Raw genomic sequence first — 27,049 nt, forward strand, 5'->3', positions numbered from 1 at the left:
TTTTTAGTCCGCGCAGTTCAGCCGCATGTACTATATAGGCATTCATATATACTTTGCATATCAATGCTATGTGCATTCAAATATCAAATCTAAAAAGCAAAGAAAATTTTTCGCTCTTTTACTTTTATTTTCTATTCCGTGATACTAATCTTTCGCATCTCATGAAATCACTTTTAGCATTTCGTATGTTTTATATCGACTATATCTTTCTTCCTTTATCTTTTATATTTTATATTTCTAATCAGCAAATTTTACTCTTTACGTTTTCTCTTATCTCTGCCTGCAGATCGTTCATCATTTATTCGGTAAGGGTCGAGTTGGATAGAGAGAAAGAAGAAGAGAATTTCCCACAAAAAGAACGTTTTCTTACGTACTATCCGCGTTCTTGTTCTTGCAGCATAAATAAAGCATTCGAATCAGGGCCGTAAACGCGGCGCGACGAGACGGTTAAACGTAATCGGTCTGTTTAAACTGTTTAAAGGCATCGTTTCCTTTCCCATTATATATATGTATAACGACTCTCTTACTTGCATCTAATCTCGCAATTTGGTCTCGCGGATCGTTGCGGCTACGCAACACAAGCAAAGATTCACGCCGTTCGACGTTCGGGCGCCAGATGAAGACGAAAAAGAAGAAAGAAAGCCAGAGGGGAAGGAAGGTATCACGAGGTTGAACTGTATGGCAACGAGCAGTTATTACAACCCTATCACGCGTCTACCATCGTTTCAACCGTCTTTTTTCATTCGCGTGTTTCTTCTCTGTCGATGGACATTTTTATCGCGTTCTCGAGGTGCCTTCTCCTCTCGAATCCTTTAGATGCATCGCGCTCCAGAACCTTTCATTTCTTTGCACATAGAACGGTATAACTGTATCGGAATCTGCAACGGGCCCACCTACGTTCACCTTCTGTGTTCCAAGATACTGTACGTGTCTATCCACGGATGCTAAATGCTCGTCCCTAGTTTCAAAGAACGCGTTCCATTATTTGCGGTTTCTAACTTAAACAGGTAATGCGAATATATGTTCAAGGAAATGTACATATCTTCGGTTTCAGTCGTCTCAAGGCTCTTTCTTTCCATGGTATTTCCGCTCAGTTGCAATGGATACAGGTAGCTCAAAAGGGAATTATCAATAATAATTAATACCGTAGAATCTTCCCTAGAATATATCTTTTATTCTATTTTTTTGTGAAGTAACGTTTCAATGATCAATTTATTAGCGTTTAAAAATTTGGAATCAATTCGAATATATTTAAGGTTTATGGAGAAAAAAAATAACGTAGTTCGGTATTACTTGTCCTTAATACATTTAGTATAGACCATCCGCGAATTAGATAGTTAATTTCACGTAGTATATTTGGAATTTTTGGCTACATAAAAGATTAAATGTGAGAACGGAGAGAATCAATACTGTACCAAGAATCGAAATTCTGAGAACATTTTTGGCAAATATAAAGTAATAATCGTAATCTATCCTCTTTGCTATGGTGGATAGTAATTTAGAATATGTAAAAACTCAAGCATCTATTCGTCTGTTTTTTATTTAAAAACTCAGGTTCATTTCTTATTAAACAAGCAATCACGAATTTTTAAGCGATAATTTAATATCTTTGATGGAATTAGGATACCTGCTAACTTCTACAGAATTTTTGGAAAATCTATTGCAATTTTTTTCCCAAAAGAATACACCGAATCCCTTCGTATATTCAATTGAGAAATTGAAGTTGTAAATCTTGCTAGGAAAATCAATACATTTGCGACCAAGTGTTTTTAAACGACGCTATTTCATTCTTTTAGCCGAAGCAGAAATAATGAAACGTATTTAAAGCACGAAAGTAAACGTAATAAGGAACAATCTTAAGTACAAATATGAATTATTCAAGCATAAACAACCTATGTATTCTGTCATGTCTATTAAATGCAAATGTAGATTCCTAAGAGGCGGAGGGAGGAGGAGACAAATAAAAATCGAGCAATTCATTCGCGTGGCAAGTATGCGCAGGAAATATCCTCAGCGAAAGTCATTAAGGAAAATTACGATCAGCTAACCGAAGCTTTAACCTTTTTCGTATCTTTTACATTTTATTCGCAAAGACTTTCTTAATACAGGTGCGTATTTCTTACCTTCAAAAATTAAAAATACATTTTTATTCCGCAGAATTCTGAAGTGGCAATATTTATATGACTTATTCTCAGAATCAATTGACAAATGTTTGTTCATCCGTGTAAAAGCGTTCTGTGTAATGCTTATATTGTGAAATCGTTTGTGCATGATTATTCTCTGTTCTCTTACTGTGATAAGTAAGCCGTATACGAGCAACGACAGCATTAGATGTACAGCAATAATAGCAGGAGAAAATAAAATTCTTTATGCGAAAGAACATGAAACGTAAGGGGTGACATAAAAATACGATTTTAATAGATTTGTTATTCGTTTGAGAAAGTTCCGATTCGATAAAAACAGATATAATGATTCATGTAGTTACAATGAAACAAATGTGCAGAATGATTTTCCTACTTGTTACTTTACACACGTAAAAAGAATTTTACGATACCTACTATTTATTTACGATACATCTTTACTTAAGTATAATGTCATTCGTATAAATTATTTGGAAACTACAATAATTACGTGAGACAAGTGCTTCGCGCTATTTAAATACAGAAGTGGTTTAAGTTAATGCAGTTAATAAGTACTTTCAAAATTGAATTAAGGAATACAACGCTGTTGTTTTCATCTCACAGTGTGCAAAGAGTTCTGTGTAAAGAAAATGCGGTTTAATAAAAATTTGTCGTCATGTTATAGAATTATATAACGAGCACTAAACACCTATATGATAGACCTTATGTTAAAAATTTGTTTCATTTCTTATTCTTTTCACTCCAGAAGATTGAATTTACATTGACGAGGTTCAAATTGCTATTTTACAAGGAATCAACGCTGTGGAGCATGTAGCACAATTTTCTGGAAATTAACCATTTTCACTAGGAAACATCGAACAATATGCAATTTATCGCACGAATTTGCACAAAGAAACACTGTCAAATTGATTTGTCGAAATTTATGCCTTTTCTACGAAGTACGTGCCAATGGCGTTCCGTTTCTCTTGGGATATGTACATTTCATATCGAACAACTGATTACTTAAAGCAACGTAAATGTCTCGTTAATCGTTGCTTATACAGATCCCACAGTTACCACTTTGATCATAATTTCCGCATTGAACATTTATTTGTTGCTGGTGCCTGAACCAAGTTACTTAATAAGTAAATAGAAGACTGAAGAATCGTACATGATAGATTTCCTCGGTTTCTCTTTCGCTTTCGTCATGAGGCAATCGTAATCTTGACATCCTTAAAAGCTAATGATTCGCGTCGGTATTTTTCGTATTTCGTCGTAATTTCAGAAATTATATTTTCAAACGTATACCTGAGACCCGTGTTCTAAATATTTCGCGTCAGTAAGATTTTATTTCCGAGAAAGTGAAGCCTTTACTTTGATTCGTTGCTTTATAGAACTAAAAAAGTAAAAGGAAGAAGCAAGAACACGCTTAATCTAATCAAAATTTCGAACAACGAGTTACAAATGATTAAGCTGCGGATGTTCGTGCAAATTTTATATGTCCAAATATGTGAAACGTATACGAAATTGACGTAAAATTAAACGTGCCAAAGATATGTGAAAATATATTAGAAAATATATTGGAAATAGTACGATATAACCCTTTTCAAATTGCTAGATTACGTCTTATGAAATTTAGCGTGGAATTTTTGATTGTATAGCGTTGATCTATTTTCGGTATATTATACGTTGCTACTACACACATACTCGTATGAATCTTTAAACAATATAATTTGCGCATATTAACTTTTGTCAAATTGAAATTAGAGATATCAAAATTGAAAATAGAGATACAAGTCTCGACTCGTTTTATCGGATTTTTACAGTGACAGTAGTTCCCGAGATACGACTTCGGCCTTGCTATCTTTTAGATACATCTCGCACGTACGTATGGTACAATCACTTCGTGAAATTGAATGTACGATAGGAAGAACTTATGTTACTATTTAGCAAGCTATAAACGGATATAAAAGAACACAGGCTAATGCGAACGATTTTCGAAGGTAATGATCAGTATAATCATTGCAAATAATTGTAAAAACATACGATCGTATAAATCGCTTTTGCCCGATAATTTTTACATTCGGTTGTTCGTTTCATATTTTTTAAGAATTTTGTAAAAATATCGCCTTTACTAAAATTGTAACTAAATCGTAGCAGAACATTTTTATGAAAATAATTTTGATCGCGTTATAAGTACTGTATTAACAAGGGGATTTTTCGTTACGTACATCTTAAATAGGTATTTTCTCTATTCGTTGCATATTTTGTCGATACTAGCTGGCAATAATGATATGCAAATAGGGTTGTGATAAATTATAGATCGTATTACACGCATTAACTTAGAATTACGTAAAGAAATAGTAATATTGAAAGACCAGGATATGATCTGGAATAAATCGGTATAATTAATGAGTTTCAGAAACCCATATTGACAAACCAATCAGCCTTATAACTGCTACCTCTGGTTTTGTTTCGAGGAATGTAATGACCTGTTTCACCAAGTAATCGATTTCATCGTCGCGTACGCTGCCAAAGAAAGCCCGATAAACATCGACTTCGATCAACGACCAAACAATTTCCTGTCAATTTCTGCTCCACCCACTCTACAAGGACTTCTTTTGCCTTAAGCGTATTTATTGCAGGAAGCTATAAACATACAAACGTAAAAAATACTGGTCACGAATCTTAGTCCATCGTATATTACTATATTAATCAGGTAGATATTTTTAATAACTCGACATGACTTTTACGAGTTTCTTTGGGTGGTAAATAAAATGAGCTGAATATCTTGAATTTTATTCCACAGATCTATTTAATTCATACGGTATAAATACTTAAAAGCTACCTAATGTTTCAGATTTAATAATATACCTATCATGTGAGTGTTTGTACATACGAGTATTAATTTGCCAATTGATCACAACTAATTTGAATAATATAACTGTTTTTCGAATTTCTGTTATTTTTATCTAAGGACACCTTAAGCTTTAACGATAACAATAATAAACATTTATTACGAGTTTTTGCGTATAATATAAAACATAGATTTTTCTATCGCGTCGTATCAATTTAGAAGTTATATACTACAATATAAAATGTATAGGATCCGAGCGATTAACACGTACAAGCAGACATAAAGTGATCCCCTATGAAAAAATAAAAATACAATTTTCGGGTATCAGTTTTCGGGAAAATCGATTTTGAAAATTCATCAAATATGCGAGCAAGAGACAAGTTCTTTAATCGAACATGTTCAGACTTTGCTTCCTTCGAAACGAAGCTTCGAGCAAATTTTTATCCTACATTTTCCGCTTATTGTCGCACGTGAAATAAAGTCCCATCGATTGTCAAAATTCCTATCTTTACTTGGGAATCAGACGATCACAATCACGTATACTTGACAAGATTCGAAACTCATTTGTCATTTGCTAAAATGAAACCCCAACGCAATTTCATTTTTATTTCAACTCACAGAATCGCCTTCACTTTATTTGTATCAGGAAATTTAAACCACCCTGTATATACCTACTTATTTTCGTTGTAGCAATTTGCTCATAATCATCTATATACACTATATTTGAAAACGTATACAGGTCGGTAATTTCAATGTTAAAAAGCGTACGAATCATAAAAAAATTCGTGCAAAATACCTCGCATTTATTTGATATAGCGGAGTATCGGTTACACGGAGTTCCGTATTATTCGAGATACTTCGAACTTCAGCATAACTTCACTTTCTCCGAAATTTCAACTCGAGGAATACGAAAGTGTACATATGTATCGTGAAAGCAGTCAAACCTTTAACCGATCAAATAATTAATTAGACTTAAATACGTGTACAACGTTACATCATCAAAATCTTTCCTATGATTTTATTATACAATTTACGGACACTGACAGACTTTTCCGTATTATCCGAGTTTTCGATTATCCGAAGTATGCCCGATTGATCGAGGTTCTACCGTATCTCAAGATGTTTTAAATCAACAATTTTTTTCAGAATATACGACCGTAATGTTCGAAAAATATTTCGTGATGACAAAGAGTTACACTTAGACTTTTATCTTCCTTTTATTTTACGATTTATAGAACCGTGAAAGTTTTATTTCAACATAAAGACCTCAAATAATTGCAGTATTGATCGAGATTGAGATTAGCAATGCCAGCAGTAGTAGACCATTCTGATTGCAATCGTTTGCCCCTAACTTTGATCTTAGATACTAAGCATCAGATAAATATAGTTTCTCCAAGTAATTACAAACTATGGTAATTTGTCTTTTATAAGCGACTGAAATAATTGCATGATAATGATCAACCACCGAATATGGTAAATCTACGATTCGATGTGATTTTACGCGGCAGTTATCGAACCTATTATTCAGAATATTGCGGTAAACGAGAGTTCAGTGTCACTGACTTTGATCATTTTAACGTCGCAAACATCTGACGATAAGAAAAGATAAGTTGCGAAAATTTACACGATTAGTATCTTAAAAATTCTGAAACGGTAACAATACTATAATAAAATAGGATCGTAAATGCGGTACGCGTAAAATGCATCGAAAACGTCAGAACCAGGAACGTGCATGCCGCGTGAACCGACACACGCCAGTGAACCCGAAGAAAAGACTGACAATGAAAGGGGGTCAGATGTATGGTATAGGCGCAATACAGAATAATTTTGCACTGTTTACTCTTTAACTTCCTATTATCGATTCGATGAGAATTGAATCATATGTATAACTGCAAGAGAATGTTTAAGATAATATCAAAGGAGAAATAGAAGATTCGAGTGAGCGCCGTAAAATCGAACAAATCGGTAATTAATTTCATAAATATTAAAGTCTGTTCGACGTCTATCACAATGTTTTATCAAAATCATATTTGAACAATTGTACAATTCGTCGCAGAATTTGACATGCTGTGTATGTAATTTACGGAGTAAAATAATGCTATGAATCATTCAAAAAGATATTAACGTCAGTCAGTGTGAATACCAATCATTTCCTCTCTTATGTAATTCATTTAGTATTATAATTATATAAAGTTTCGATCATGAGAAACCGAGTAGTATAAGCAAACCACAGATCTGCATTGGCACAAATGTGGTCCTTCGACGAGAAATTCGATTACAGGTATATTTGTGTTTTATGTTATACGGGATACGTCCTCGGATAAGACTCGTATACTGTAACAAAGCATTGAATTTAATATAACTTAGGTGCTCTTTAACGTCTATTAATAACGCTAAACTTTCACAGGTATTTTTAGAGGCTGTATAGCTATCATAATAGTTTATGTGCGCAATAAGAAATTAGTCAGTGGTCCAACGTTAAGAGCAAATTGCCAGAGGAAAGGACACGTACCGTTACATACGATGGTAACCCCGTAGAAAAACCTGAAAGCGGACCAGATGCCTGCTGCGCAAAGGCCCGTGATAGGTATATGCACCTCGCTCGGTTCCTTGTGCAATCAACAATGAACAACTTGCAAACGATTGCAATATAACGTAGTACGAGGGACACGTGCAAACACCTTTCCTTACCCTTGGAAGAAGGAAGCCTCTGAACGAGATCGAGAATTATTGCGACCACTTTCCATTACGTACAACGCAGATATGCAGTGACGGGTAAAATTCTGGAAATCTACATAAATATTACGAAATTCTATTACGTGGGAATAAAACTTTTATACATTTTTTTCCTCTTATTCTCTGCAATTTCTCTTATTCGACATTTTAAATAATTTTAATAGCAAAAACAATTATCTATAATATCTTAAAAATCTATCAGCGGAAGTTGACATTTGTTATATCTCAAATACTATACAATATAATAATACTATTTCAATTTCATATTTTTCTTACTTCGTTTGCATTTTGATTAATTTTACTTATACAACAACGTGAAATAGTGTAAGCAGTACTTGTCGTTTCCTTTTTGTTCATTTGGCTTTAGATGTTTCTTTAGATTTTACTTGTGTTACTCATGTTATCACCTATTTACGAATTCCAAAACGTTTACGAAACATGAAACTATTCTAAGAGGTAGTGAAACTATGAAATAGTACGAAAATTCGAAACATCTTATCAACGAATAATTGGAAATTTAAATTTCAATTTGTTTACTGATTTTTCCAAATTTTTAAATATTTTATGATGATTTTATTTTCCATGAAATTTATTTATTTATTTATTTATTTATTTATTTTTATTATTTATATCTTTTTAATTTCTACTATTTTAATAACACTAAATACTTAATAATACTAAAAGTAGCAAAGATGGTACGAGTGTGTATTGTTTAAAATCTTAGAATGGACGCGATATAATGAAAAATAAATTCTTCAATAAAAAAAATAATATTCTTCAATGTTAAACTCGTTTACGAGCATGCATCTCAAAGAATTTCATTTCATTTAAAAAACGTCAAAATTTCTACTTTCTACTTTGCAAAGAAATTTATTCGAAATACACAAGAAACGACTTGGCGCGAGAAAATCTTAAATCTTGCACACAACTCTGTAAGATTTAGATTGAAAAAATATTTATTTTCCTTCTATATAAATACAGTTACTTCTAAATCTATTGGTATTATACCACCCATACCGAAACTAAAGAATGAAACGAAATATAAAAATATAAAAATAAAATAAATATCAAATGCAATAGATATAGAATTTCACTATATGTGCGAAGCTTAGGAACAGAATTTTTTTTACCTGATATCAACACATACAGTGTTTCATAATAAGTGAACAATATTTGAGGGGCAGATTCAGCACCTAAAAACAATAAAGAAAGTTGATATGTCAACATATGTCGTATTTCATCTTGTTTACGATATATAGCGAGTTTTGTGTTCTATCATTTCGTATCTAATTACTTTCACGTAAGAGATGCGCAAGATGACTTCCCTGCGTTTCAATGCATGCGTAGAGACGTCTTTTTTTCCTCGATTTTGTCGAAAGTCTCGTTCAATCTTATGGCAAAGTACACATTTCAACACCTTCGATAGATGTTGAGTATACGATGGATTTCAAGTATTCCCACAAATAAAAATCCAACGAAGCCATACATTGAATGGGGAATCATTTTGAGTGTCTCTCGTGAAGGTAATCAAATACGTCGTAAATATTCTAATATTATATTCAAGGGAGGAAGGAGATTAATATTTTTAATTACGAAGTATATAAATTTAAATATATGTCAATAATTAAGATATTAGATGTTTGACTTGACCAAGAGTAAAATGATATAGCCACAGAGGACATCCATTTAAACGACAAAGTAAAAGATATGCGTGTCGACTCATCGATATCGTATCTTGAATTTTCCCAATTACGTGTCCTATTTTAATACAATTAAATATCGCGTAAAACGTTATAAGTGCAACCGGAACCAGGACCTCATTAAAAGAGAATAAAAAAGAAAGGGTGCGCGCGTGCACGTGGCACGAAGACTAGATTTCGTAATTTCTCGGTTACACATTACACTTGCACGACAATTCCGTGATTCACATCACGGCATGGTTATGCCGCGTAACAGTAGCGATAAATTATTATTCTGTGTCTATAGAATCCAGCATGTCATCGTTCACCGGCTGATTTTAACGAATGCATGCGAGATTCATCTAACTGCAACATAAAACAATAATCGTTTTTCGTACAAAAGAAAGACTCCGATATAATGGAGTATCAGTGAACGACTTCTGTTCTAACATGTACAGAGAAATATACGATTGTTCCATCGCCAATTCTTTCGTTTGTTTTTTATTTGTTCGTTAGTAAATCGTTAATTTTTTCTTTTTTTTTTTTTTTTTTTTGTTTATTTCAGACCGATCGGAATTCGAAGGTGACAAGCATAGGACCAACGCCCACATACTTCAACTATCGTTCCGACCATCGATCATAATGAATTAACAATTCTGACGCAAGAAACTTGTGCTTCTCTTCTGTTATAAATATTAAACGTACGTGTTCCGAAACTATATTTGATTATGGTCAAATACTCTACTATACCCTACTATACATATAGCATTATAGTACATCCGGATCACACGATCAAGAAACGTATAAAAATTGTACTAACATAGATATTACATTTTACAGTAATCGCTATATATACGTTCTTAAGAAATGTACATGAGTCAGAATATAAAATTTGATTACTGACCGGAATGCAAACATTATCGATATCAGAGAAAAGGTGAACGTAGCCTTTCTCCTCGCTTTAATTTCACACTGGCAAGGTACATAACCATTCATGTATGGTATTCTCCAACGTGCATTTATGTTAAATAACGTTTTTAAAAGTAACCTCACTGAAAACATTTATCATATGTGTTACGATTGCGACAAGTCTTCAACATCGTCGCTGATTATGGAATTCTGTCAATACGATAAGTGCAGCCAAAACGATATCTTGCGTAAACATAAGAATTTAACGAAAATGAACATTGTTTGAAGTTAAATAAAGATACTTGGACGATGTTAATAAATTGTCAATGATTTATCTTGCGTTCGTAGAAATATTAAATATTATTTCGTAAAAAGCGATACTACATTAACTTTTGCTAATTACTTATCGAATGCAATTTGAGGGAATTGAAATTACAAATTTCTAGATAACACAAAAGAAGCTTGCTATAGAAACTTAACAATTTAAAGGCTTTATTTAATTTTTTACCATCCACTTATTAAGCATCAAGCGAGTTCAGACATTGTAACTATTGATTCGAAGTAGAAATCTCTGTTTATTGCTTTGTAGCAACTTTTGCCTATACAACATATAATTTTGCACCGAGAATTTCCAACAGCTTCTTCAAAATAAACAAATGATCTGAAAGCTGTTTGCAAAGATTCAAATCGTTAATGTAGAAGTAAATAAATTTAGTAGAATAGTAGCAAACGAAAATGTAGATGAAAATAAATGCCAGATTCTCAGTGCAGGAAGGGTTAAACCAATACTCGAATAAAGTATCGTCGTATCTGAGCGCGTCTGACCATGAGAACCACACCCGTAATATGTACTTGAATACCCGTGGTGCCAAGATACACAAGTTCTCTAACCGTGTACCGTACTGTGTAACGTCAGAAACACAATAGCGTTTATCGTCATTCGAGTATTAATAACATTGTTTCTGTGATAAAACGAAATATTCATCGTTTTTGCAGATCATTGTCGTTGGTGGTGCACAAAGAGACGAACCTTCTAAAGAGGATCATCTATCTGTGCATCGGCCATCCCGAAACAGTTTCAGTGAACTGCGCGCATAAATTTCGTTTACGAGGCTTTACGTGCGAATTCGCAGTAAGTCCAAGACGGAAATGTCACAACGACCACACCCCAAATGACATTCAGAGTTCGACGCTCTGGACAAATCTTTGCTCAACTATAAATTATTTATGTATCCATATGTGTGTTACAAAATATTTAAATTACTTTTGACTGGAACATGCACACACACACACAAGCAGACAGCGCTTATTCCTGTTTAAATGATTTGTAATTTAGCTCTGTTCACTTTAGTTCTTAAGACGGCGAAGTTTTATATGACTAATTTATTTTCAGCATGCGATAAATTAAAAAAAATATATAACAATCAGATTTAACTACACATAACAATACATCGATATTAGGACTATTGTAACACCAAAGTGATAGCAGTTGGCCTTCGCTTATGGGGGAGTGATCAACTTTTCTTAAAGTGCTTATAGATGTATATCGATTGTAAAGACATTTACTCTTGCAAAAGCGTCATGATGTATACTAATTGTATTGCAATTTGAACACGATATATTATAGTATGCTTCTTGTAATTTGTGCATTTTGATGTTTCTACTTGCTGCAATAGAAAGCTAATTGTAAGCGAAACTATAAGTAATTTATATTTTTGTATATAGGAAACAAATATTGTTATGTTATTATTTTATATATTTATTGATATCTACGCCTTACCTACTAAGGCTTTCGCTTTTATTGTTTTATAATAAAATTAAAATAAAAAAACGTTAATAGAATTATATTTTAGTAAACAACTATATTATACGATAAACTAAGTATTTTATTAGATATTTTGATATATATTCTATTATTTGTAATTGTATTATTTTTATTAAACATAAACCAATAATTGTAAATAAATTTTTCTCACAACAAAAATATTTTATATAAGTATTGATTTGCGAAATATAATTTGTATAACATAGTGTTACGATTATAATTCTTTGCAAAAATTTTAATGATTCAAATTAGTAAACAAAAATTAAATTTTTCTATTTCATAACAGAAATAGAAACAAATTAATTTAACACTTAAAAACAACCGTATATAAATACCGATTAAAAACCTCTATGAAAAAGCTTTGTGTACTTAATATAATTTTCAACGAATATAGATATTCTATTTCAATCGATTTATAGGTAATTAAACTTAAACTTGAAGATAATAATTTTGATGTTTAAATCTTCATGCTTATAATATTTGAAAAAAATAATTTTACATAGAGAATTCTGTATAATAACATATTTTATTTAATTGAACATGTGCCTTAATATAGTCATTAATTATAAAATAGAAAAAATAAATATACATTTGGCAAATCTATCTGGTATTTTTCCTTACATTATAATTCAAGAAACTCATCCAACATGTTTCCTTAAAAATTAATATGTTAGGCGCAAAAATGTTATAAATCCCACCTAAGGATTAATTTCTAAGTTATAACATATTCAAAGATATGTGTAAAGTTGTCCTTACAAGTTTAAACACTACATTTTACTTTGATAAACCTAATATAATTGCCTTAAATCTTTCAACAGTAAATTTATATTTATTTTCAATTATATCTCTAAACTTACTGAATCATTGAAATCAATGATTAGTATATAATTGAACAGTGTTAGAAAAACGGAAAATTCATTTAGAAGAGTAAAACTTTACAAGGACAACTTAATACTGACAAATAACATATCTATTTTGTATTTAAATATAAGTCAATATATGTTTCCTATTCTAAGACATAAATCGCATGTATAAAAAGATTTTCATTAATTTTAACGTCATTCTTTATAATAATAATTGCTACAAATTTGTACTTACAATAACTATCAAATTTAAATTAAAACTTACCACCTTTAACATATTCTACCGCAATATTGAATATAAAACGCTTTCTAAAAATAACGAATAATGATCTCAATTTTGTTCATTTCTTCAGTTATTGAAAGAATGCGTTTGTGATTTGCTTCGAAAGATCTTAAATACTAAAATTGAAAAATATGACAAAAGCATTCTCTCTTTGGTTCAACAATGATGCCCAAAAAAGGTACACATACGAAATTGAATTATAAAAATTACAATTTTTATACAATTCTTATGTTCTTATAATTCTCTATATTATATGTATGTATATATTCTATGTATATAGAATATGTAACACTTAAAATTATTCATTAAAATTAAAATAATAAAATTTGCTTTAACTATCATCTATTGTTTAAAATTGTTATAAATGAATAAAAAATCATTAACTGAAGTAGTTCCTAAGTTTATATAAAGTTGCATTGATGAAATAAAACCTCAATAATCATTATTATATTTAATCTATTTTATATTTTTTAACATATATGTGACTGATATTTATATGTATTAAAGTAAGAGCATCTTGAATTCTCAATGCACATATAAAGCGATTTTATTGTCAGTATATGCATGAATTTTGAAATTGCATTGAAATTCTTTCAATATTTATACTTCTTAAAAAATGTTTTAATTTGAACTGATAATCTCCTAATAATTTTTCACTAAAATATTTTTCTTTTCTAATCACTAATTTATTAATAAGACGAATAGACGAATAGATACAAAATTACATGTACTATGATCAATATCATTAATATTGAGAAAAGCGTATTTTTAATCAGATATCACAAAATATAACACTTTTCAGTTTTATCACTATCCTTTTCTTACAAATAAAGGAATACAATGAAGATATTGTGTCTTGTATTACTTTAGTAATCATATTTCATGACTAATGGTAAATAATATTTATGAGAAATTAATACATGACAACAAATCCATATATCAAAATATAAACAAAATTTTTGTTTTTTGATGATATAAAGAGTATCATGCAGTAGAAATTCTGGAATTAAGTATCATCACTATCACTTCCTTGCTGCTCTTGAGGTTCTTCTTCCATTGGAGGAACAGTGTCCATATTTCTATCAAAATAATGAGGATTCCAAGCTGGCAACCACCTATGTATGAACCACCAATGCACAGATAATCTACCATGATTACATTCTGCTCTTTCGCATCTACCAAGAAACTGACAAATGCCAGTAACACTTCCACTCTGATTTCTAATGCACGAATCGTCACACGTATGTTGACGTTCTGTTGAACGATTAACTGAACAAACAGAAGGATGCGTAGTGGAAGAATTATGCGAAGAAAACATAGATCTAATGTTTGATGTACTAGGTTCATTATTTGATAATGTACTAGATGCTGATGCATTTGACGTCGAAGCGCCAGGATCTACGTTATTGAATAAATTTCCTCCACCAGTTGTACTTCCAAGAGCTGAAACACAGGGTCTACCAATATGAACTGTAGCATACAGTGGATTATTAACTGATGGACTACCTCTACTAATCCAATCAAGATATTTGCTAAATTGCGCAGCAGAGTTAGAATTGGGTAGAACTTTCCCTCTGCAAGAACAATTATTAGGATTTCTACAATGACATTCCGTCCTCGATGATTCAGCAGGTCGGCAAGATGTAACAGGCAGTTTTACATAAGAGTATTCACCGCGGCAAAAGGGGCATCGACAATTCCTTGGTAACTGATATATGTAATGTCTAGAATTATTTCCAAATGCATCTTGATAACGTAATCTATTATGCAAATTATGGCAATGATGACACAAATATCTTGTATCTATATGTCTACAAAATGAACACATGCAGTTATAACCGAATGGATAAATGGCACGTCCAGTTGACGCGTAAGCAATATTTTCTGTCGAAAAACAGTTACGACCTAGCCTACCTAATCTATTCTGACAAAATTGATTAGATAATCGTGATGAATCTAGATAAAATTGTCTTGGCTGATCATACTGATTTCTAGATTCCATGTCGTTTAAAAAACTTGGAATATATTGATTTAAAATATGGAATTTATAGCAACGAGGATACGTTCTACTACCACAAGAATACCGGTCGTCTATTCTTTCATATGTGTGGTCATCCTGATTATTTTGGACCGTGGGTTCATTATGAGCAACTTCATTATTATTTTCAGTATTTTCATCGTCGTCGTCGTCGTCATTATCCAGTCTTTCATAAATATTTTCTTCTGGTTCCTGTAGTTGTCGATTACGATTGTAATTATGAACTAAATCTACTGGATTTTGATAGTTTGGATTGAGATTTGAGTGCATTTGAACCGAGCCACCAGGTCGATTTTGGAAGCCCCGTGAACCACGGCCTATGTTCTGATAGCTGTCATCTCTTTCTTGATTATTCCTATTCTGATTCATAATTGCAGCAGCTACCTCACCATTTTCATATCGCTGACATACACAACGCAGACCTTGGCAGTTATGCCCAGCACCACGATATTGCTGAAGTACATTCTGGTCTGAATTCTGGACTTGGATACCGCTGGGCCCGGCTTCCCGTGATTGATCCGACGTTTCGGCACCCGGGTCTGTATTTTGCTCTAATATGTGCCCAGCGGATTGTAATCCTCACATCGATGTTGTAGACGGCATGGGTTTATCGATTATTACTACTCCTGCATAACTGCGACCAATTCCCATGCAAGTTGGAAGAGTTGTCCAAGTATCCGTTCTTGGAGAATATACTTCTACTGATGCCAGACTGGATGATCCATCATCACCACCGACCACATACAAAAGACCATTTAGCGCAACTACACCTAAAGAACACAAATATTTTCCATACTTTTGTAAAAAAGAATTTAACTTGTCATATAGATATCTATGCGTCAAAATGTTTACATTTCTTTTTCAAAAATAAAAGCAGACTCCATATTATCTTATGAATTTTGTTTTATCTTCAAAAATACAAAGAATTTTGTAACTTTATAACTTTCCCTTATAAGAGAAAATGAAGAGTATTAATATATTTTTGGAATTTTATACTTTGTGAGGATATCTCCATCAATTCTCATAACTTAAACTAAAATAAAGGTATTTACCAGCATTTCTGCGACAAAGAGCCATATCACTAACTGGAGTCCATTGATTAGTATCTGGGTTGAACGCTTCTACACTTTTCCTGACCAGTGGACCATCATGTCCTCCTACAGCATATAAAATACCATCTAAAACACCAACACCAGCACCACTGCGACGTGCCGACATATCAGGCACTGGTTTCCATTGATCTTTTTCCGGATTGTAACATTCGACACTAGATAAACATTGTCTGGATATCCCATCATAACCACCAACCTACAATTAATAATTTTCAATTTTAAGTATTTAATGTAATTTGCAATCATTTTTATATCGTCTCATTATTTAATTGATTTAGTTTTATTAATAAGCTTACAGCATATAATAGTCCCTTAACAACACCCACACCAACACTACTTCTACGTGTTGACATTGGTGCAATTAACCTCCATTCGTGTGTTCTTGGATCATAAACTTCAGCAGAATTAAGACCAGTTGATCCATCAAATCCACCAACCTAGTATTTTAAAATAACAAAGAAATATTGATAAACAAAATTAACAACATTGCATATATGTAATATATAAACTATTTACAGCATATATGCAATTTCCAAGAACTGCTACACCAAGCGTTGATCTTCTTGCCTCCATTTCTGGGCAAGGTGACCACTGGTCTGTAGCTGCATCATAAATGTCTACTGTTCGTACTCTAAGAGATCCATTAAATCCTCCAACAGCATATACACGGCCACCAAGGACGGATAAACCTATATGTTAAACTTCATATAATAATTTATAGAAAATAAACTTATATGTTAAACATTATATAATAATTTATAGGGAATCATTATACATTGGTTTCATTCAAAATATGGAATGTTATTTACCAGCTCTACAACGACGTGTAGGTAACTCAGAGACTTGGTACCACTTTTCTTCTTTAAAATCATAACATTCTACACTTCTAATTGCTTTTGGAGCTTGTCCTCCTACAACTAATAACACTTTTGGTAAACCTTTAGGTTGTCTAGGTTTTGTACGAGGAGTTTTGAACAATGATTTTTGTTCTCCTTTAAGAAGGTGATACTTTAAAGCTTCGATCAAAAAATCTTTACCTATAATAAAATGAAAAATCTATATAGTTTAGTCTCTTACATTAAATTATGACAATAAAAGTTATCACATCTTTATGTTTGGCATATATTTTGTCACTTACATTGTAAATTTGCTTTAAGAAGTGGTTCTTCCTCTACACGTTGTACTAAATATTCTTGAGATAATAAAGGTAAGCGTACATGTTCCATTAATTGTGCTAAATCAGCTTGTCTTTTTTCTAAATCATGATGTACCCATGATATTACGCATTCATACACTTTTTCTTCAGAAGGTACCATTAAGCAGTCACTGCAAATTAATTTAGCTACTTGTTGTGGTGCTAATGTTAAAAATTCTTCACCATCCACTACTTCCCTATATGTAATAGAATATTTATAGTTAAAGTAAAAAGATGTTTTGGCTGTGTAGAAATAACAATATTTTAGTGCTTACGAGAAATGTTGTTCAATGTAGCTATCTGCATGTGATAATAATTCTAGACAACCATGAAGGTCAGCAAATGCACGAATTCCTAAACAATTTGACGGATGTAACTGAGCTTGTAAGAAATCACAACAAGCATCTCGAACATCAGTTAGTTGCAAAAGATTTGCAGCTGGTAATAATACTTGTACATTATCTTCAGTTACATGAACCTCTGCAGAATATACATAATCTACTAGTAATTCAAGTGCAGAATAATCTACACCTTTTAACGTTATCCTTTCTTGATCTCGTTCCTCAAAACTTGTAAACATAGCATAAAAATAAGGGCTGCAAGCAGCCAGAACCATTTTATGAGCAGGTACTTCTAAGCCCCCGTCTGCCACCAAAATTACGTCGCATAATAAATTCTTCCTAATAAATAATTATATTATTTTTAGTATATTATTATTATTATATTATTTTTTATATAGATGATAAAAATAATCCAAAAAGAGGCTCTGATGTAATTTTCTCTTTTTTGGATTTTTATGACATATCTTTTATATTATAGTAATACAATACATATACGATAAAATAAGCAGTATATATTTCTTACTTTCGCATTTCATTAATAACATCAAATGCCCGATTTGTATGATGATGATTTCTATATGGTGGTTTATCTTTTCCACCTTCACGGGGTATGTGTTTTTGTGAACTTTCATCCAAAGAATTTTGACTAGCATATCTGAGTAACAAACAACTACAAGAAAATAATGTTTCATTACTTCAAGGAAATCAAAATTACAAAAGACAAAGATTTGTTTATATTTATTAATCAGAAATTCCATTCAACATATAGATATAGAAATAATGGAAAATATATTGTAAAATTATGACCTCAAGAATATCATGAAATTATGAAAATTGAATATGTGTAACTGAAAGAAATATCGTGTAATGTAATCTCACCTTCCCTTGTTTTCAGAACCATCGTTATTATTGGAAGCATTTTGCACTTGATTTTGTCCCGCGGACTCCATTTCGGTTATTTAATTTCTTAATAAAGCCGAAAAATATAATTCTAGTAGCTTAATTAATGACACAAATAAAGTCCCACTTTATTTGTACAAATATCGATTCACTGAATCGAACAAACATCATCAAGTGTAGAATCAGCTGTGAAAGAAACGGAAAACGACGCTTCCGATTTAGTTAACGGCTTACACCGAAACGCAAAACGACATTTACAGATATATATCACGTAATATTGAACCGATAAGATAAAATAAAGAATTAAAAAAAAAAAAAATTTATAACTATCAAAATGTCAATAACAATACTCCAATAAAGGATATAAACATTAGGATCAAACTTTCTTATTCAATTCTCGAACGTGATTTGCTGGTTTCGTTAAAGAAAATACTCGATGGTGTCGACATCTACAACATACTATATGAATTATTTTGCTTTTTTAAAATTTTCATTTGATATTTATTTATTAGTGTTATTAAATTGTTTGATAATTAATAATTGCATATATAAATAATAATACAAATATAATTTAGATACATATATATAAAATATATGAAAGAAAAGTAGATACAAAAGTAGAATATGAATATAGTTTTGGAGTAAAAATATTCGAAGATACATACATACATACTATGCGCATACGTATAGTATGAACGAGAATCTGCTGTCATTTATTTGAAAATTGAGATATTAAATATAGAGTTTATCTTTAGATTTAAGAAATTCATTGAAAACTTTCTAGTCCTGTTAAAACAAGCAAAGTTAACCTTTGTAAGGTAATTCAACATTAAATTAAATTTAACCTTTGTTAAATCTACAAAACATAGTAATAATTCATTTTTAAAAATATATAATCGTAAAAGTTTCTCGATACACATTATGTTTGCAAATTATAATGTTCAAGTATAATTGGCTGTCACATTTATTTATGTGTTTCTAATTATGATGTGCTGACCGTGATTTTGCTTGCAAATGCTATAGAAATTACTGACAATTAGTAAATTTATTCTTTAACAATGATAAAATAATTCCATTTTTACAAGAAATTTTTAACAATCTACACAAATTACTTGCAAAGTTGTTCATATAACTTAATTTTCATGTTACAGTGCGTGTGTAGTTATATAACAGCGTGTAACATAATTCATCGTAAAGCAAAGTGCAAACTTATGTCATCGATATATAGCATCTCCTTTACTGCAAAATATACCGTGAGAAGTTAAAACATCTAGTCCTACAAAGTTCTGCAATGTCATTTGTAGTTATCCATTATATTTTCAAACATGCCCGTTAGATTAATTGCATCTTAACTTCTCTCTGAATTCAAGATAAAATATATTACATGAAATAAATATTTTGAAGTTACAAATTATGTACATTTCTTAACCTATTTAAGGGGAAAAAGAAAGAAGAAATACGTGTAATTCTATAAGCATGTTTCGACATGTTTCGATATGTTTCGATATATGCTAAATTTACTCTTCACAACAAATTCAAATTCATTTTATTTGTGTAAAAGAGTAGTCAGAACGCGGGCGTTTAATATGCTTCACGATATTTGAGAAATAAAATCAGCTTTCGGTAAATATATAACACGAACAGTTTCGAAGGATTCTGGCAATAAAAGAATTCTTGTAAAAGTGTGATGCATCAGATACTTTGGCGACAGGTGAATCACTTGTTTTAGCAGTTTCGATATTAGAAGTGTTTCAAAGTTCAGGGCGCCAGGTGTCGCAGTTCGAGTAGCGAGGAACGAGCGCGATACGGCTCGTCAGTTATCCAGCAGATTGCTGTGAGAGCGTTTCGTTGCGCCATAAGAGGCGTCGATGGTTTCTTACTTAGTCGTTTCTTCCTCTTTCTCGCCCTCGTGTTGCGAGAATTGGCGCGTCTCGAATTTCGAAATTCAAACAGCCGCGGAAACGGCCCTGTACAGATCGTACACGATCGATTACACACCTGTAACACGAAAAGTGTTAGAGAAAACATCAAGAAACCAAGCAGAAAAGAATTTCGCGTGGATCGTGAAAGTCGATCCGGTCCTCTCAACGAGGAATCCTATTGGCAAGGAGCAACTTCTCCATCGTAACTTTCCTCGTTTTCGTTACTTCGAAAGGTACGTCGATTCGCAACTACATACATACAAACTGCCTCGATCGCGCCTTTAGTTCCTTTGTTTATCTCTGCTCAAAGTGCAACGCACTTTCCTGGCCTTTCTTGTTGTCCTGACTGTTTCCTATAAATGTCCTATAAATGTCCTATAAATGTAAGCTAAAGAATACCGTTATCGAAAATAACCTTAACCGAGCTTACTCGCTTAATAGCTTCGAAAAATGATTATTAGATCGAACTGAAACTTTGCTAATTGAATAAAAAACGCACGAAGACTATATTATCATTGTTACCCATAAATTTTTTCGAACAATATTGTTTGTTTATGTGCAGCGAAGAAATGCGTTTATCGATCGATTCGTATATCGATAATTTTTTTCTCCGTAATTGATCTTTTAATTGAAGCAATAAAATTGTCGATTGCCGACAATAACGATTCGCGATGGCCATGAAATGCACTATTACAAAAACGTGTTCTTAAATATGACTCTTGAGTGCTTTGCTTCGTTTTGCACTTTCGTAGAAACACACGTGGTTCAAAGTCACATCGCGTGGAGAGTAGCGCTATCTCCAGGAAGCTTCAAGTTTATTTTATTTCTCTTCTGCTGCTATATGCACATTCCGACTATGTTTTTATTTTCCATTTAGAAATTCATCTCGTTGCACTGTTGTGTTTAACGAAACCTTTTATACAAAATATATGAATGACTTGTGTCGTTTGGGTAAATCTTAATTAAATTAACTTAAATTAAATTTAGTTTATATCGTAATAAATGTATATTTATAGTACGTTATGTGATTAGAAACGCGATATATTTAATTTTATCAATTAACTTGTTTTGCAATTAGATTAATGTCACACGATACCTATTCGTTTCGCTCTCATCGATTATATTAGGATACCATGCTTCGTTTCAATCGAGTTATCTGACATTTCAAAATATACGTGCGCTAGTATATAGCTTATAACATATGTAAGTACAGCTCTGTTTCGATCTCTATTTAAAATGATGCTGATGACATTATTGCTTTCAACAATTTCTTTGCGAACTTTTACTTTGACATTGTTCGTTACATTTTCCGTCATTTATTTGTTTCACTACTTATAGTGAACACGAAAGAAAAGCTAAGTAAGGAACAATCGTACGCAGTTGCAAGTTATTTTAGTAGTTAGTCGAATATGATCGGCGAGTTACAAACCGCGCATGTGTTGCATTCGATTAGAATTATCTTTACTCTGGTATATTATAGTCCGAGCAATAATAATTAAATTTTATTATTACTGTTTCCATTCGCACGAAGCATAAACATCTGGAATATAGACTTAAATAATAAACTGACTGATGATAAATTTCATTCGTAATATATAGCAATGATCCAGTTATTTTATTACGTTTCTTATAAATTACAAAATCGCAATATCACAAGTTTCCATCCATTACACATTTTATGCTCCGGTTATCGCAAAAGTAAAACCCGTTGTCAGTTTTACTTTTACAGATTTGCAAATTTTTGTAAAAAAAGTAATCTTCAAATCTACTATTTTACTACGAAATAACGTTTTACAACGTTATTTATAAAAAGGTGACGATATTTTAATATATATAGGATCAGATTAAAAAAAAAAGATACATCGGTTATGATTGCTTAGAGAAAAAACAAGAAAGAGAGAAAGTAAACGATAAAAATATAGCAGTAGTCATTGAAAGATGAAAAGTACCGGGAATGAGGAAGAGAATGCTTCTAGTATATGTACACCATTGTTATAAGTTACAAGTGCAAGGTTACAAGCAACGTGCATTGTGTATCCGGACGATTATTTCTCCACTGTAGTAGACGATCGCCGTTCGCTGTTTGCACAATATGAACGGTTATTTCCAGACTGTCGTCTTTCAGTTTCATACGTGGTTGGCCGTTTAAATCATTCGAAGAACACTTTTATCCTGCACTTCCCGTAATTCGTCCATTCGCATAGACGACATTCCGACGCCTACATTTATATTATCAAATCATTTAAGAATCTAAACGCGAGTTGTTTCAGTTCACAAGTTCAAATCGAAGCCTTTACATAATACCCTCCTTATAATTTACATTTCGATTAGCCTCGTAACCGTTATTTAGCTGACAGCGAGAAATGTTTCTGCAGATCTATTTGCAATTTAAGCATTGTTATTATCTCTGGATAAATACTCGCGCAATTGTTTTTGTGATAAATTCCAACTGAATAGTTACGTTCGATTTTTATAGTAGAATTGCAATGTGACTTTTTGCAGGATTTACAGCAGAATATATAAATTTGTTTCATATCGTGCGTAGAAGTAAGCAATTGGGAGAGAAAAATGAATTTCAAGCTTTATGTGAGTTTAAATTAATTGTAATATCGAATTAACGTCTTTGACGTTTAACGAATAGGCAAATTAGTTACGGTAGGCCTAGCATGTGAAATATAAAATTTGCCGAATCATCGAGACGCCAGGGTCCTGGGCGTAACACGGTGGCCACACGAAACAGTCGGAAATGAAAGTCGGACGATTTGATTTACGACGCTACCGTGAAATTTCTAATACGTATATGTACGTGCGATGATTATCAAGCACAAAGTCTGACACTTTAGTTGGTTACACGTGTTTGACAGAAAAAACAGTGGCGTGAACGAATACTTTAGCGCCCTGTGTAATTTCAGAAGGCTAATTATATAAAAAAAATTATAGTACCAGTTAAGGCTTTTTACACTTTCAATGCGCATACATATTTTATATTTCAATTTACATTAAACGTTTCGTCCACAAGCGCGAACGTCATCTTAGATTACTTTGTGGTTTTCATCGGCATCGCACGCATTATCTCTCTGCGTGCTCTACCATGTAATAGTTTCTATTAAATTTGTACCAAATCGAACGTTCGGATTATGTGTAGATAAATATTCATATCGTCTTGCAACTACGCTATATCAGACACGATATTAGAATTACTTGCATACAAAGATCGTACTTAGTAATATACAAATAAGGTAATAGAATTTTAATAATATAAAAATGTAAAAGTTAAATATAGAAAACAAGTGCCAAGCAAAATTAAATTGACGAATATTTTATATTTGAATTTGCTTTGTTTTAAAAAGGTAAAGAAATGAATTAACGACTATCTTCTTACTCTTTAGATCAACAGATGGATAAAATTAATTAATCAATAATATGCGGTTGATCAACCAACAGTGACGTTTTAATAACATTTTTAGCTCGTACGATGGCAGATATTACCTAGCTGCTATCATAGATTCTCTTGAACCCAAATCAATAATGCCATACACACGCGTATGCATCTGTTGAAAATGAAAAGTGTCGTCGTATTCTTGATCATACTTAGGACTAACATAACAGTGCCGACAATAGAATAGTGAGATATGAAAATTTGTTTAAAAAATTTATTGCAAAATATGAAGATCCCACTCGTACTTTCGTGGATTTGCGCAAATTCTGTGCAATATGTATAACTTTCCATCTCAATAATTTATCAGATTTAACGTTATTCAGAGGTTTGCATTTAATAACATCATCCGTTCAATTTTGTCTTATTGTCAATTATCAGCCACGTCAGAGAGGAAGAAATTTGCTAGAAATTATGTGCATTGAAGGTTAAAAAGATTTAGTAAAATATAAGAAGCTTATTAAAAAAATGTGTTAATGAGAAAATTCCCTGTAGTCTTCTCGCATGAATTTTGGAAAAAATTCCATGAAAGTTGCTGGAAGCGTAAATGTATCATTTGTGGAAGGTTAAATTTTACCTGAAGGATTTTTTAAATGCCGAAATTACTTTAAAAGGAACTAGATGAAAATGCTGTAACAGCTCGATTCCAAGAATTTTGAATTCTGGAATTGGTAATTTTTATACATAAATTTGAAAGAATGAAATTAGTGAGTCGTAAGGAAAGTGCATTAAATTATGTCGGAATTACTGTGATTAAGTATATGACTTGAAGAAATTACCCGCGGTAAAAGTTTTATTTGAAAGGAAAAAAAAAAGAAACGATATTTCATATATACCACTCTAATAATTTTGTTTCATAAAATGTCCTTATAAAAGGAAAGCTTGAAGGGGAACGTTGATGTGTTCAATGTTAAAAGTATCCGTAAAAATCGGAGTTTTTTAAACGCTTCCTCGAAGCATGAATTTTAATCCTAATAAAATTGCTTTGAAGATAGTCCGGCACAATGCAAATATCCTTTGTTCCTAATTTCAAGATTGTCAAATCGACAAAATGGGTAAATGGCTTTGAAGTTGATCAGTTCCTGAGCTATTCCGTCGGGCGCTGTTTTAAAAGGAAAAACCAGGGACCTTGCGTAACGAGAAACGTTCAAATCGATAACTGGGAAACGATTCTTCGCGAATGAAAAAATATTTCAACTTCTGCAAAATCAAGAGAATGATGACGTAACAAACACGAAAACATTCATATTTAGTATTTGCTTGTTAAAGGTAATTTTGTTCACAGAATAATGCATTATATTTTATTCATATGTAATTGACATATGATTGATATCTGAACATGCGAAACGGAAGAAATAACAACGTGTAAGAAATTCCTTGCAAAACAGTAAATATGAATTCGTTGGAATAACGTTGTATGATGTGTCGATACCAGATACATAGAAACAAACTCGGAAAGGCCGAAAACATTTGTGGCATAGGTGAGTCAACGAGTGCAGCGAACTCGTCGCGAAAGCACTTTAGATAATACTGGATAGAACGCATATCGTTATCGCGCGGCGGCGCAACGTTATCGGATGGATTCGGGCCAGAAGTACCGTGAAACCGCGTTTATAGACAGCTAAAAAACATCAACGAAACCCGCATCCGCTTTTTTCTTCTGGGGCTCGGTTTCTCCGCCGGAAACGGTGGTTCGTTTGTTACGCAGGAAATTTGCCTCGAGTGCGCGGTATAAATGTATTCATTGATTGCACCCTCTCCTCATTTCGATCAAGGATCGCGGACGTACGTTCCTGATAAAATTGGCGCACACGAAGGTACACCTTTCTCGGTAGATCGATCGGTGAGTCATTTTTTCATATTTAATTATCGAGTTTCCTGTCGTAGCCGGTTATGACGTTCGTCGGAGGATCACCTTTGAATTTTCTACGCTATGGCAATTCCATATATTGTATTCGTAACGTCAGGTTCTAATTACATATTTATTAATCGGTCTGTGTTCGGTCTCTTAAATTATTATAATTATTCAAGGTCGGGCTTATAAGCTCACTCGAGAAATCATATTAATGAAAGACGATTATGCGTAAATATAATTGTGCGCAGATGTTGTAGATGTGTACGTAGGTACACGAATGTATTTGTAAAGGATACATGGAACAATGAAAAAATTTCGATTAAAGCGATTCTCATTATGTTATGTTAGAATATAAAGTGATTATGTAAGGCGAAATTAGTTAAAGCAAAATGTTACTCCTGTTGAAGTGTGTCCCACTTCAAAGAAAACTCCACATCTTTTCTAAAGTTTAGTTTTCTTAGTCCTCGAAGCCATTGGGTATTGTTTAGCACTAAATCAATTTGAAGGGTCTCTCAACCTCATAGTTTCCTAGGAACATGCCTTGCACAGATGCAACGGGGTACAGACAGGTCAGTTTTCCGTAATTGTATAAATACCCATAGACCCATGGCTTCGAAGCTCTTTGGTAAAGTAACGCTGTCAGTGTGACAACGACCGTACCCAAATCCACGCCATTCCATACTACCTGATAGCGAACCGTTAGGTTTTAACTTGACCTTTGCACATGGCCCAACATTACACTTTCCCTCCATCAGGATCCTCCCCTTGTCCCTCAACGCAACATATAAAAACTGTAAGCATTCGACCACCAGACTAGTCTTTAGTCTTTAGTCTTGAGTCTTGAGTTTTGTGTACAGTTTGGCCGTGGTTTGAACAACTATTTTAACTTCGCTACTTCATTGTAATATTATACTTAATCATTTTCGTGAATAAAAGCCTACAAAATTATAAAAGCACAGTCAAGTTAAGTTATTGCTC

General features: G+C 32.4%; 3 protein-coding genes and 1 pseudogene across 4 annotated transcripts in view; 2 read left to right on the forward strand and 2 right to left on the reverse strand.

Moving 5' to 3' along the window:
• Positions 1 to 6,282: 6,282 nt before the first annotated feature.
• LOC117212383 lies at positions 6,283 to 11,399 on the forward strand (annotated as a pseudogene).
• Positions 11,400 to 14,007: 2,608 nt separating this feature from the next.
• Positions 14,008 to 15,714, reverse strand: LOC117212388 (GATA zinc finger domain-containing protein 14-like). The gene has a single exon (XM_033457196.1). The coding sequence runs from the start codon at positions 15,677 to 15,679 to the stop codon at positions 14,279 to 14,281; it is 1,401 nt and encodes a 466-aa protein (XP_033313087.1). The 5' UTR covers positions 15,680 to 15,714; the 3' UTR covers positions 14,008 to 14,278.
• A 137-nt stretch (positions 15,715 to 15,851) lies between these two features.
• LOC117212387 (ring canal kelch homolog) lies at positions 15,852 to 19,128 on the reverse strand. The gene is made up of 9 exons (XM_033457195.1): positions 18,838 to 19,128; positions 18,482 to 18,628; positions 17,893 to 18,297; positions 17,561 to 17,814; positions 17,232 to 17,459; positions 16,939 to 17,111; positions 16,719 to 16,859; positions 16,363 to 16,618; positions 15,852 to 16,080 (listed from the first exon to the last, which is right to left on the reverse strand). Exons 1-9 carry the CDS (start codon positions 18,906 to 18,908, stop codon positions 15,890 to 15,892), a joined length of 1,866 nt encoding a protein of 621 aa, XP_033313086.1. The 5' UTR covers positions 18,909 to 19,128; the 3' UTR covers positions 15,852 to 15,889.
• A 1,537-nt stretch (positions 19,129 to 20,665) lies between these two features.
• Positions 20,666 to 27,049, forward strand: part of LOC117212384 (dual 3',5'-cyclic-AMP and -GMP phosphodiesterase 11-like) — a 146,538-nt gene continuing 140,154 nt past the window's right edge. For both annotated transcript variants that reach the window (XM_033457186.1, XM_033457191.1), the window contains exon 1: positions 20,666 to 21,013. The gene's annotated coding sequence lies outside the window, so the exon portion shown is untranslated. The remainder of the gene's footprint in view (positions 21,014 to 27,049) is intronic.

Source organism: Bombus bifarius, unplaced genomic scaffold (genome assembly GCF_011952205.1).
Source record: "Bombus bifarius isolate JDL3187 unplaced genomic scaffold, Bbif_JDL3187 scf7180000008289, whole genome shotgun sequence".
Lineage (NCBI taxonomy): Eukaryota > Metazoa > Arthropoda > Insecta > Hymenoptera > Apidae > Bombus > Bombus bifarius.